The sequence below is a fragment of the Acanthisitta chloris genome, unplaced genomic scaffold (assembly GCF_000695815.1).
Source record: "Acanthisitta chloris isolate BGI_N310 unplaced genomic scaffold, ASM69581v1 scaffold10807, whole genome shotgun sequence".
Taxonomy (NCBI): Eukaryota; Metazoa; Chordata; class Aves; order Passeriformes; family Acanthisittidae; genus Acanthisitta; species Acanthisitta chloris.
Genome location: NW_008680976.1, coordinates 64,350 through 78,095, shown reverse-complemented (window position 1 = coordinate 78,095; position 13,746 = coordinate 64,350). Strand labels below are relative to the sequence as shown.

The 13,746-nt window shown below is 42.8% G+C and overlaps 1 protein-coding gene across 1 annotated transcript; it reads left to right on the top strand.

Moving 5' to 3' along the window:
- The first annotated feature begins 975 nt into the window (after positions 1–975).
- HMG20A (high mobility group 20A) lies at positions 976–13,386 on the top strand. Its single transcript, XM_009077926.1, is given in 9 exon segments — positions 976–1,064; positions 3,115–3,262; positions 4,547–4,762; positions 7,537–7,604; positions 7,606–7,652; positions 8,012–8,043; positions 12,186–12,261; positions 12,399–12,614; positions 13,241–13,386. Coding segments are annotated over 9 exon segments (1,029 nt in total). The 3' UTR covers positions 13,378–13,386.
- The last annotated feature ends 360 nt before the right edge of the window (positions 13,387–13,746 follow it).

The window sequence follows — 13,746 nt, the reverse complement described above, 5'->3', positions numbered from 1 at the left end:
TTTGTTGTGTATTTAATAGCTGTGCTTAAACAGCTTTGTGGGCATCATTTTTCAAATCAGTTGCATTTTCAGATTTCTTGTGATACACAAAGTCCAAGCCTGGATGGAGATTCTTCTCTGTGTGTGAAGAATTGCTGTTTGCACTGCCTTCTTGAAGGATTAAAATCCTATTTGTTCCACCAGAGTATCTCACCACTTTTCCTAAAAGCATTATATTATTTGAGTTTTCTTCCTTTTCATGTCAGAGATTATAGTGTTAGAAAGAAAACATAATGTGGAGTTCTGATCCAGAGAACTGCAGATGTTGCTTGGAAGGGACATCTGGAGGGAGGTCATCTTAGTCCAGCCTCCCACTCAGAGCAGAACTATTGCCAGCACTAGTTTAGGTCAGTTACAGCCTTTAACATTTAAAATCTGCCAGGATAGACTCCATGGCCACCTCTCTGGGAACAGCTACCTCCTGGTGTCCAGCCTGGACCTTCAAAGCCAATGTGACTAGGGAGAATTTGGTTCTGTGATCTCTGCCACTTCCATCTGGTAGCGTTAGGCACCTGTGAGATTTGCCCTGGCCCCTCTGCCAGCCTGAGCAAGGCTGATTTCCTCAACATCCCTGATCAGCTCTAGATCCCTGAGCACCTTGGGAGCCCTTTGCTGGTCAGTTTTTGCCACGTCTCTGAGGCTGAGACCCCAAAACTATATTCAGTCCCTGGTTTGTAAGGGTAGGGCAGGAATTTGATTGCATTCCTGGTTGAGTCTTTTCTGTACACGAGTAAAGGGTGTTTCTGTGCTAGAGGTCAGCGTGTGCACCACCTAGAAGCAGTCTGCTTAAGGAAGATCCAGCTATGACTGGCCAGTTAGTTTATGAGGTAAAAAAGTCTCTGGTATGTTGTCATGTTTGAACTGAAGTGCTGCTGGAGGGAATCGATGAGATAGATAACTCACCTGTTTTACCTTGATTTTTCTTTCCCCAGAGGTATGGAGAACTTGGTGACTGGCTCCAACCTTCCTCCACTCTTTACAGATGAGGATGGGTCTAAGGAAGGTGGTGAAATTAATGTAACTGGGTAAGCAACTCCTTTTTCACCTTCAGCTGGTAGATACTGTCTCTGGACTTGCCAAGGAAACTGTTTAAGTGGGAAGAAAGCATTCTAAATGACTGAAAAAAAAGAAACAAACCCAAGAAAAATAGATCTTAACATTCTTTTGGCCTTGATAGAACATCACAGGACTCTTCTGAACTGATGGAAGTGATCACAACCTGTCTTTAATATCTCTTACCTTCAAGAGGTAAATCCCTAGGACTTTAGTGTAAGACAAGTGGCATGATGGGGACAGAGAGGGAGGTGTATCTGTTGGCTAAAATGGTCCCTGCTAAATAAGTTATTTTTATTGAAAATACACTGCTCACACTGATCTCTGAAAATCACAGAGATTCATTTTTGTCAGACTGACTCTGCTTTTACAGACTGCAACAAAGGCCTCTTTTAGAATAACAATGCCAAAAGAAGTTGTCCTTAGGAGTCTGTGGGATTCTTGCTGTGTTTTGATACTCGAAGCTTCTTTTCTGTTTTGCAATGCACCAAGTAATAAAATTCAGACTTTGCAGGCAGGTGAAGCCCTCTCAAAATTAATGTGGGCACACATCCTTCAAGTGGGTCTGAATCTGGATTTACAGACCTGGAAGTTCAAATTTGCTGGTGCCAAATGAGGTCCATGTCATGTTGTTAAGGTGTTGATGTGTTGGCTGAGCTTTCAGCAGCATTTGCTGCAAACAGCCACGTCCCATTGGAGTTCTTCCCATATGTGTGGTTTAGAGACCTTCCCTGCTAAGGGGGAATGGGTAGGAAAACTCAAATATTCCTCAGACTGTAACAGTGACTGTAAAGCTGTACTGTTCCATTTTCTTTTGACACACACCAAATGTAATTAACTCATGGGAGGGTGTAGCTCTGTTCCCTTGCTCCCTCTCTAATTGTCAGTAATATGAACTCAATCTGGTACCTCCAAATCAGGCAGGCAGTGGATCTCTCCAGCCCTTGTGTCTTAAGCAGTGATTATGCCACAATTTCTGAATGTAATGAGTAGTGAAAATAAGCTGTTCCGTCTACTTCAAGACAAATTTTCCTATGGGCATTCAACTAACAATTCTGTTCTATATCTCAGATTTCTATAGCTCTATTCCTGTTAGTGTAACAGAAACGGTTATTTTGAATATGTAAATTTTGCCATAGTCATAAGCAGCTGTAGATGGGAGTAAATGAACAAAGCAGATTTGAAGCATACACTGCTGTTAAAGGAATTTGCATGATTGTAACTGGGTAAGGCCAAGCCACCTTAGCCTGGCTCAGGAAGGGATCAGAATCTGAGCTGAGTCCAAAAATCCTGCATTCATTTGCCCGCTGAGCACAGTGCTGAGGATATCTAGGGGGTTGTTGCCCCAAGATGTGTGCTCATCTCTGTCTACCTCCAGAAATATTTCTGCCTGCTTGCTTTGCTTTTTGCCTGCAGACAGCTTGGCCTTTTCTTGGGCTGAGGCAGATTGTTACAGCTCTTGCAGCAAAATTCAGTAATGGCCATTCTGGAGCCTGTTGGGAGCTACTCATGTTTGTGATTTGAATACCCACATGGATCAGGAGGAGATGGTGTGGAATGAAGTTCAGTCCAGAATCAGGCACAGACCTTTAGGTGTATTTGCAGAGAAATATATTAAACACATCCAGAAGGTTGTGTTGGTTGACAGTGAAACTACTTGTTGCAAATTCCTTAGGGTATTTTTGAAGGAGGGCAGATTCATGCTCCCTGGCTTATGATCCAAACATATACTTGCCTGACAGTTGTTTGTACAATCAAATGCTTCACTAAAAGTGAAACCAAACAGCACTTTAAAAACCAAACTGGCTTTGCAAGTCCATAGTAACTGTGGCAGTTGCAGCAGTTGTTTGGATGAAACATTCAGTTCTTCAAAAATCGCTTTTAAATCCCTTTTTATTTATTATTGCTGGTGTGAAAATGAATATATTTGCAACATTTTTGCATGTTTTAGAAGATTAGGGAGGAAGTGGTTTAGCAATGTGATGATGAGGTTTTTTGTTTTGCTATTATGTGCTTTTCCAGACTAGCTAATTCGGAGAGTTCGTTCAGTGGTGGAACTTCACAGCCTGTGAATAACCCAGATTTGGTGGAGGACTTGTCTCAGGCTCAGCAGCTGCAAAATGAGTCCTCTAATGCTGCTGAAACCACTGAGCAGAAGCCTGAGGAGGAGGTGAGATGAATAACAGTGACTTCTCAATGAAGCAAAAGGATGGAGTTTTGTCCTTACAGTTTCTTACCTACTCAGATGTCTTTGGATAGGATCACTAATTTTCATCCATTTGCTGTTTTCATCACAATTCCTTGTTGTTGCTCAGCTGCACACAGGTAGCCAAGGAAAGCTGGGAGTGGGAATGTGCAGAGAACACCACATGGGGCTTCAGCTCAGCTAGCAGAGTCCACAGGACTGAATGTTCCACTGCCCCAACTGATTTTCTCTCCTTTGAGTCACCAAAGTGAGACCATTGTCCTGTTCTGGTAGTAACTGATGTCTTTGAAAGCATCATGCTTTTCTTGCTTTAGACTATACCTTGTGCACCCTCCAGCAGTGAGTTTTGGTGACTAAATCAGGAGGGAGCTGAAGTTTAACAACAAAGTGGCTTTGGGTTTTTTTGATAGATGCATTTGATATTCAGCTGTGAGGTCCTTTTTTAATTAAGTGGTAAAATTCCAGGAGGGAAACTAAAAGTAACAAGATGTCAGGAACATGTTGATCTGGGGAAAGATTAGAAGTACTGAAATGGTTGTATGTACATAACATCAGAAAATAGTGTTGTCCAGAGATTGCTGGAGGAATAGTAAGGAGCCAAGAAAATGTGTGATAATGATGTTATTCCTGTGAGCTCAGTGTGCCACAGGCAAATCCTACAGTATTCTCTCCTTGGGAGTTTGTTTGTTGCTCCACTGGAGGTGATTAGTGGGAAAGAAACCCTACAGAACAGATGAACTAGAAAAGCCTCTGTTCTGTCCTTTCACCCACGTTTTGGGCACATGGTGCACCAAGGAAAAAGATTTGGAATGGGCAAAATAGTTATCAGTTGTTAACTAATACACAAAATCTCTCCAGTAGTTACATTGAAGTAATGACTGGGAGGATATGTGAGGCTGAGGATAATTAAAAACAGGACAAAATGTAAATAAAACAAGCCAACAATAATAAAATTAATATTTGCAGTTGCATTAGCTAAGATGAAAATTGAAGTGTCAGTCAGTGCTTTTACAATCAGAAGTTGATGCCAATGTTGTTTTATTGGCCCTATGGACCAGGAGATACTATAAACAGCTTTTCACCATTTGTCTTTGCTTAGAGAAAAGTCAGGGTTGCTCTAAAGTTAAGGTTTGAGGACATGTTGCAGTGATGTCCTGCTGATGGGAGTGTTTGAGACATGGATGTTCGTTCCTTCCAGAGGTGGTGGTTGTCATTCTGTCTGAATTGTCTTCCCCTTTGATTTTGCAGCAGCAAAGAACTAAACGAGGAGGCTGGGCCAAGGGGAGGAAGAGGAAGAAGCCCCTGAGGGACACCAATGCCCCCAAGTCTCCCCTCACAGGGTACGTGAGGTTCATGAACGAGCGCAGGGAGCAGCTGCGAGCGAAGAGGCCTGAAGTCCCTTTCCCAGAGATCACCAGGATGTTGGGCAATGAGTGGAGTAAACTGCCTCCCGAGGAGAAACGGGTACCATTACACTGCTTTTCCTTGGTGGATCATGACTGTTGTTAAATGGGGATGTTGTTGTTTAGAGAGGAGGTTGGGGAGGATGTTTCAAAATAAAGGGTGCAGGTTCTTCAGAGTTCAAATGATGAACTGTGGTAGGGTCATCCCACCCAGGTGTGACTTAGGATGGTCAGGCATTGGAATAGATTGCCCAGGGAGGTGGTGGAGTCACCATCCCTGAAGTGTTTAAGAGGCTGGAAGATAAGGGTTTAGGGATTCCAGCAGTGACAGGTTAGTGGTTGGACATGATGATCCTAGGGGTCTCTTCCAGCCTTGATGATTCTGTGAGCTGAGGAGAGCTGTATCCCCAAGGTACTGAAAGGGTACATTCAAAACAGGGAGGATTAATCTGGTAAGGCAACCCACACCTCCTGTGATCCCTCTGGATGTATCTCAGCTGTACCTAACTCAGATACAGCTAAGACCTACCAGTTCCCAAGGCCAAAGCTTTGGGGATGTGATGTCTTCCAATTGGAGCTACTGTGGCCTTTGCACTGTGATAAATGAAGACCAAGGCCATGTTGGGTCTGGTTCTTTAATCCTCCTGGAGTGGACCTTGGTATTGCTAGTGATCGTCTCACCTTCCATACCTGATTGCCACTCTTTAAATCACAGTGCAACTTGATGCTCTCATATGAATTTATCAGGATATTTGAACTTTCAAAAATACTTTGAGGATAAAATAATACTTAACGTTTTTTTTATAATGGCTGAATGAAAAATGGGATGATGCAAGAAACCAAGATTTCATTTTGTTGCTTTTTGCTAAGCTTGTAGAGTACAAGTTAAGCAGAGATGATGTAAAATGATGCACAGGCATAGTGATTTGACTGGAATGAAGGATGTGTGGCAAGGCAAAGCAGTTGACCTGGTAACACATGTGAGAAGGATGTTGCTGTCTGCTGGGAGAGGAGAGAGAAATAAAGACATTCTGCCCCTCTGTCCTCAGCCCTTAACATATTCTTATCATGTCTGAGGCAGATTTTTAACCTAGGAAAAAGGAAATTGAGTTCAAATCTCCATTCTGTATGCTGCTTTGTAAATCCCCAGGGAATCTGTCCTTGAGTAAAGCTGTAAGTGTAACCTCGAGCAGGTCAGGGAAAGACTGCTGAGCACTTCCTTCCCCTCAGCTTCTCCTGCCCTTTTTCATGAAGGCAGCAAAGGCCACTGCTGCTTCAGAGCCCGTGTCTGTAATAGCACATGCTGCTTTGGTGGCTCATCTCCAGCAATTTGCAAACTTACTGTCTGATACAGAAGATGAAGGGAAAGTCTTCCATTTCTTCTGTTTCCCTTTGTATTCACTGAGCATAAGGACAGGTTAGTTGAGCTGACTGGACTGGCCAAATAATGAGTCTCTCCCAGAAAAAGATCATTACTATAGTCACAGAGCAAACACTCTAGTAATCCTTTTTGTATGTGGGAAGGTGTCTAATGGGATGCATAGATCTGAGCTGGAGGACCTAGGACACCTGCTTACAGCTAGTGCAGCACAAATCCTTCTTGCTGGTTCAAAACTATCCACCCAAAACATGAGGAGGAGCAGCTTGTGTTGTTTCTCCCTGGGGTGCTGCACCCTTTCAGCAGCACAGTGCTGGAGAGGGAAAAGAGGAATTAATGTCTCATTGAATACAATGTCCAAAAGCAATGCAAACCTAGTGCCTCCAGATTTTGCACCCCAGTCCAGTTAAGAGTGTCCTCAGCAGGGTCAAAGCAGTGTTGCAAATGCATGGAAATTATACCTTAAATGTGTTGATGTGATGACTTACTGAAAATAAGTCATACCATGTGACTAAGGTCCACTCTGATTTAATACTTACATTCATTGAATTTTAACTTATTGGGAGAAAAAATTGGGAAGGCAACTTTTTTTCTTGAAAGGATCCCATGAATGTTGTTACCATTCATTAAATGTTGTTCAGTTCATCAGTTCACCTACAGAAGTCTCCACTTAGGCTTGTCCTGTCATGCAGATGTGTGAAATACCTTCAGATGGGTTATATTCAGTCAAGCCAGGATCTTTTGTCTTTGTGCTGCTCTTGCCATTAGCCACGATGTTCTGTTCACCTCTCAGCTGTGCCAAGTGTGTGGTGCTGCTTTTTGTCTGTGGGGCATGAAGAGAGTGGTGTATTTGGAACCTCACTGTTACAGGTGTGAACCATAAAGCATGATCTGATAAGACTTTCCTGTTGGGCAGTACTGAATCCTGGCCACAGAAAAGGAATTCTGTAGTGTTTGGTCTATATTGTGTGGGTAATATGCCGCTGAGCTGAGGAGCTGAGTAGCAGGCTACTCCTAGGTCTAACAAAGAAGAGTTAACAGAGTAGTTATTTGAATAAAAAAGAGAGAGAAAATGGGACACCAGAAATTGTATCCAGAAATCTCTCTTTGCCTCTCACATACATTCTTATTGTTCCTTCACTCCTTTCCTGTTTGCAGAGGTGTATTGGATCAGCACTTCATCTGACAAGTTGTTTTTCTTCCCTTCCTCCCAAAGGAGAGGAAACTGCCTGAAACTCTTGGACTTTTGTGTTTCAGCGCTACCTGGATGAGGCAGACAGAGACAAGGAGCGTTACATGCGGGAGCTGGAGCAGTACCATACATTCTTATTGTTCCTTCACTCCTTTCCTGTTTGCAGAGGTGTATTGGATCAGCACTTCATCTGACAAGTTGTTTTTCTTCCCTTCCTCCCAAAGGAGAGGAAACTGCCTGAAACTCTTGGACTTTTGTGTTTCAGCGCTACCTGGATGAGGCAGACAGAGACAAGGAGCGTTACATGCGGGAGCTGGAGCAGTACCAGAAGACTGTACAAAGTCTTACAGGACAGACAAAAAGGCAAATCACACAGACAAGGTATCGACTGGGGCAAAAATATGTGCCTAGTTAGAACAATAGATTCCCATCTAGTCATGTAGCCTGACACTCACTCAAAGCCTTGGATTTAAAGGCCTGTTAAAAAATGAATGTGCTCTTTCTGTGGCATTTACATCAGCTGTGTGTCAAGTGATTAGGTTTGTGTAAATTCAACTGTGTCTACATGGTGGTGGAGGATGGGCATGAGAAGCATCAATCACACAGCTTGTGTGTGACTTACTGGGAGAGCTGCACAAGGTGTCTGTCTGGAACTGTTGTGTAACTGCTTTAAGTCTTGGGTTCTTGGTTTCTCAAGTCTTGTGTGTTTTGGGAGACTTTTTGTTTGTTTTCTTTTTCAGATGGAGCAAGACAGCCAGCTCATGATCATGAGGTAAACCTCTTCATTCTACACTTGCATCACAGGTAGATTTTGAAACAACAAAAACCTACAGTGAAGTCAAAACCCAGCTGAGGCCAGTTGAAGACCCTAGTCAGAAACTGAGTGTGAATTCTTCTTCTTCCTATGCAGATTTTGATCAGAAGTTAGAAACAACTGAGTATTCATGCTCAGTAATATGATGAAAACTAAATTGAGGAAGTCTTGGGCAGGTACAAATGATCTAAGATGAATTGGAGCATAGGATATAGTGAAAACATAGGTCTGTTCTGTGATGTTAAGTCAGTCAGTGGGTGCAAGTCAGTATAACTGAGCCTTTATCTGGTGTGTTAGGTAATTTTTACTTTGAAATTTTTCAAAGCAGAGAGTTTTTATTACTTGGTAAGTAAACAGTGGGATCAAACTTACAAATAGCTTCAGACCTTGAGAAACCTGCCAAGTTAGCACCTTGAGGTGGCTGTCGGGAGGGACTGATTTTCTGCAGCAGCATCAATATTTATGGCTTCCTTGAGGTGAAAATGGGTAAAGCAACCAAATATTTGGGACATCTTTGGCTTAAACCTCTGTCTGCATATGCAGATAATTGGAAGATAGTGTTAATGTCTGGAGATGAGATGCCCCTGCTTGAGTTGGTGAGATACATCACAAATCTTTGTATCCTGGCTTGGCTATAGTGTCTCTCTCCTCAAAGTGCTGCACCTTTCTCCTGTTGTATTACCTAAGGCCACAGAGCTCTTTCCTGGTTACCAATAAATTGCAAGCAAAGAGCAATGAAAAATCTTGTTTATACACAGCCTCTTCACTTGTAAGTGAAGGATCTGTTTTTCTTTGTGAGTTTTTCTGCCTTGGGAAAGCAATCCAGTTGGTTTTTAATGTGTTCATTACAATAGTGACAAGGCTGTGCACTGCTGAGAGGCAGCTACTGGTCTTGTCTGCTTGAAGGAAAATAAGTTTCACTTTCAGGAAAATGCTTGGGTAGCAAGTTTTTGATATGCCTTTTTATTAACTCTTCAAGGAAGTACTTGCAGTAAGATTAATCTTTAGAAGGACATGATCCCCAAGTTGTCTGATTCTAGTCTCTGAATCCAAGTTTGTCTTTAATTGTACAGGAGCACATTACTGAAGGCTTCAGGTTCTGGGTTGACTTTGACTGTCACATGACCTTTAAATTTTACAGGTGGCAAACTACACATTCAGAGTCTTACCTCTTACCCTTCTAACTCAAGCTACCCCTGCTGATATCTCATGTGTAAATGCAGTGAAAAAGGAGTTCTCCTCACCCTGGGCAACTTTTAAGCTTCATTAGATAGTTGGGACATAGTTGAACTAACAACTTGCTGGTCAGGCATCCTGCTCTGAAACATCCTGCTTGGCATTTTTCACTGTCACACTATAAAATTCCATGTGTTTATCACCTGATACACTTTCACACCTTTTGTGCAGGGAAGTCAAGCATTATAATCCTGTACAGGCAAGGAACAAGCAGAAAAAAAACTTAGATTGCTTTTGGAAGAATATACTCAAGTCATTACTGGCAGTGAGGCTAAAGCTTTTTGTCCTCTTGCTGCTTTCTTTTATCCACATTGGCTGTTGTTACAGTGTTTGTGATTAGGTATGAGCTGATTAAATTGTTTCTTGAGAGAGTGTACGAAAATAAGGTCAAAGAAACCTTTCCCCCCCTCCTTGTTCCACTTAGGTATTCATGATTTAGTTCCTCTGAGTCAGTGTTGAAGTAATCTTTAATATTGCATATAGAGGTGACCTCTGGAAAGGATTGCAATGGGCAATCCAAATACTAATTATAATAAAATTTAACAAAGGGATGGGAAAAAACTTTTAATAGACACAGCCTGGAAAAACATGGGCACACTGTCTCATGTCTGTGAGCATGGAAGAGAACATTTTTCATCCTCCCAATCCTGGTTTCATATAAATGACATAGAGCAATATCCACTGGAACTATTGTCATCAGCAGTGATCCAGCCCCTTGATAGTTGTTCTCCATTATTCTGTTACTGTTTATTTCCTCAAGCTGTTTGGTTCCAAGTGGGTCTAGCTTCATACACTTCTTACTGGTAAGATTTCAGAGATGTCAGGGAGATCAGGCATTGCCTGGTGGTGTCTACAGCCTTTGAAGACAGGGAAATGTCTGCTGTGGTGTGAGCACACAAGAAGAAAACCACTTACACTGAGAACATGTAATGAGGTAGTGCAGTATATCTGTTCCTTCCCTTGTCTGCAGCCTGACCATACCAGGAAGGGTGAGCTTAAACCTTAAACCCCCCAGAATCTCAGCTCTCTCTGTACCATACTTCACCATGTCACTAAGAACATTGGTTCCACAACCTTCAGAGTTCATCCTCAGGTTTAATAACCACATGAGCTTGGTATTTGTTGGCACTCTAGAAACATCTCGAACTTATTTAAGGCAAATGATAGAAACAATTTTGGCTCTCCTTTGGTTTGAGAATTGACTGAATGATACACAACCTGAGCACATTGTGGCCTTTTCAATAGGAGGTTGTCAGAGCCTTATGATCTTAATCTTCAGTGAACCTCAGAGTGGCTTACGTACTTGAGAGTTCTCAAGAGGATCTGTCATGTGCTGGGTAATGTGTTCTGTAAGGGAGAGTGCTGATGGTTTTCATGACCTCTGTTTAGCAGGATTTCTTGGTTGCCTTTTGGAAGCTGAGCAGTTTCATCTAATGGCTTTACCAATTTTTTTATTGGTTTTTACCTGAAGAACCTGTATCCGAGGGCTGCATATAGAACACCCTCTTTCCTTGGCTGTGCTCTCTCCCTCCATCATCTATTCCCTAGGAGCCAGTGATGATCCAAGGGAGAGCCTCTTTGCACACAGGTAGCAATAGTAAACATGAGTTAGAACATCCAAGATGGATGTTGTGTAAGTGTCCAGCCAAGCTTCATAACTGTCAATACTTTTCAGTGCACAAGTCTTGAGACTTTTTCCCTGTAGCAACACATCTAAAAACTTTAGGGGAAAAGCACATGAATCCTGCTTTGTCTAACAGACCTGGGAAGGTTTGCTACCCCTCCCTCCAGTTTTGCCTGTTTCTGGTGTCTTCAGTGAGGTTTGAGTTCTCACTCAGTAGATACAGAGCTCTCCAGGTGTAACTGTACCAGACAATAAAAGTCAGCTTGTCTTTGAAAGCAATCAATTGAGTCACCTCAGGTGAGGACAGAGTACCTGAAGTTCCATCTAGTCTGGTCTGTCTTGGTTGACTGCCAAGTGGCATTCAGCTCACCCCCTCCTGCCCCTCTATGAGGCAGACACCAATGTGATCCTCTGAGCTCAGGGCCCAGAATTCTCTTATCAGCTGTTAAACATTCAGGTTTCCTGCTGGACACCAAATCCTGCCACGATGAGTTCGTGGTACATTATCAGCCATGGTGTTTGAGAGTTTTGCAAAGCTTTTGTTCTCCACAGACATGGAGAACTTTGTTTCTGTGTCATGTTACAGGTTGATTGTAGTTTCTGCAGTTTATCAAACCACATTTGCATTGGCTTTGTCACTGACAAAACAAGCTTTAAACAAGCTTCGCTCACATTCATTCTGACATGCAGAAGTTGTGAATGAAGTAGATGATTTTAGGGGTTTTGCCTGAGTCAAATCAAGTTTTTTAGGTTGTTTTTTTTATAACTAAGTTATAGAGCATTTCCTGACTTAAAAGTGGGTTTTTTTCTTTGGTGGTGAAGGACTAAGAATGATGAAACTTACTGTGCATTTTGCTCACTCTGTCTCCTGTTGGTTGACATTCCTGTATAGGCTATTGCAGAATGTGTCAGTTGTTGATAGTGACAAATGTAAATACATTCAGATAGTTTCAAAACTGAGTGGTTCTCATGTGTAGTGTCATTGGGGTGAGAGGGTGTGTTTGAGTATGTTATATGGTATCTCTTGATAATGGTCTTTGGCCTTTATTAAACCTTACAAACCAGGAGACCTACCCTAAATTTAGCCTTTCTTGGAAGGAGCTGGAAGTTGTTCCATCCATCCATCTTATTAGCTGCCTCAGGGTTTGGTCTTCCTTCTTTTATATTTTCATGATCAAAAGAGTTTAATGAATTCCTGAAAACAAACTGCTTAGCTATGTTTTTCCTCTTTCTTTTGCAGAAAGAAGCAGATACAAAGGAGAGATCTGTCTTTGATATTCCAATCTTCACAGAAGAGTTCCTGAATCATAGTAAAGGTAAGTTAAACGCTTGCAGGACCCTTTCCTTGCTTTTCCAAGGTTTTGAGCACTCTAGAACCTTCTGCTCCATTGCCTGCCAATCCTAGACTAGGTGTTTGTCATTTTTGACTCCATGGGGTGGGTTATGTCCACAGCACGGGAAGCTGAGCTGCGGCAGCTGCGCAAATCCAACATGGAGTTTGAGGAGAGGAATGCTGCCCTGCAGAAACACGTGGAGAGCATGCGCACGGCCGTGGAGAAACTGGAGGTGGACGTGATCCAGGAGCGCAGCCGCAACACGGTGCTGCAGCAGCACCTGGAGACCCTGCGCCAGGCACTCACCACCAGCTTTGCTGCAGTCCCTCTGCCAGGTCAGCCTGCCACGGCAAATCAAACTTCTGATGTTTACCTGATGTTGTGAACTCAGAGCACACAGCCTGCTGGGGTAGTCCTGTGCTTCTGTCTGAGCTCTTGTTGTACGAGGTAATGAAATCTTAAAATGCATTCAGAGAGTGGAGTGTCAGGGCTTTATTTCAACATGACACTTTCTCCTTACTGCTCTTAGTCTTCCTAATAAAGTGAGACACACATTGAGCCCTTGCTCTCCTTCACTTGTTTTATGAAAATGTTACTAAATAGAAAAGACAGGACCTGCAAGTTCCTTGATTAAAATAAAAGCTGTGTCTGTATCATCAGCTGCTAGGAAATCCACTTAGATACTATGAATGCCCAGCTGAAAGGGTTTGTTATAATCAACTATGAGACTCAAATCAAAGAGAACAATGCTTCATTAGTCCTGATATCCTTGGAACTACTCACTTTGTGGAGTTAGGAGGACACTTGTGCAGAATCTGTCACAAGAGGTGGTGCATAGCAGAATTGCCTCCTTTAGCAGTTTGTGTGTTGACACAAATTACCCTCAGCACAGTATTAACTTTTGGGAATTGCTGCAGTCATGGAAAACTCCATGTGGCTCATTATCCTGTGTTATCTGCAGGTAGTGGGGAAACACCCACCATGGAAACTATTGATTCCTATATGAATAGGCTGCACAGTATTGTTCTGGCTAACCCACAGGAGAACGAGAACCTCATCGCCACCGTGCGAGATGTGGTGAACAGGCTGGAGCGCTAGTGACTGGGTGAGTGTTCCCTCTTGGCTGTCTGCTCTGTACCTCTGGCACCTCTTGGGAGGCTGATTCCTGTGGTGATTGCCATATTGTACAAGCAGAAAAGGTTCTTCCTCAGAGCCACACGAGCAACTTGTCTTAATGAGGGTCAAACTGGGTTTAAAGTATCCAATGGCATTAAAGGGTTCTAATATTCCCCTTAACTCCCAAGATATTTTGTATTTGTACAAGGTAAGAGTACTGACAAAATGGTAACAGGGTGACTAATTTCATAGTGTCATAGTATGTTAAGGGGTTGGAGTGGACCTTAGAGGTCATCCAGCCCCAGCCCCCTGCCCTGGGCAGGGACACCTCCCACCAGAGCAGGTTGCTCA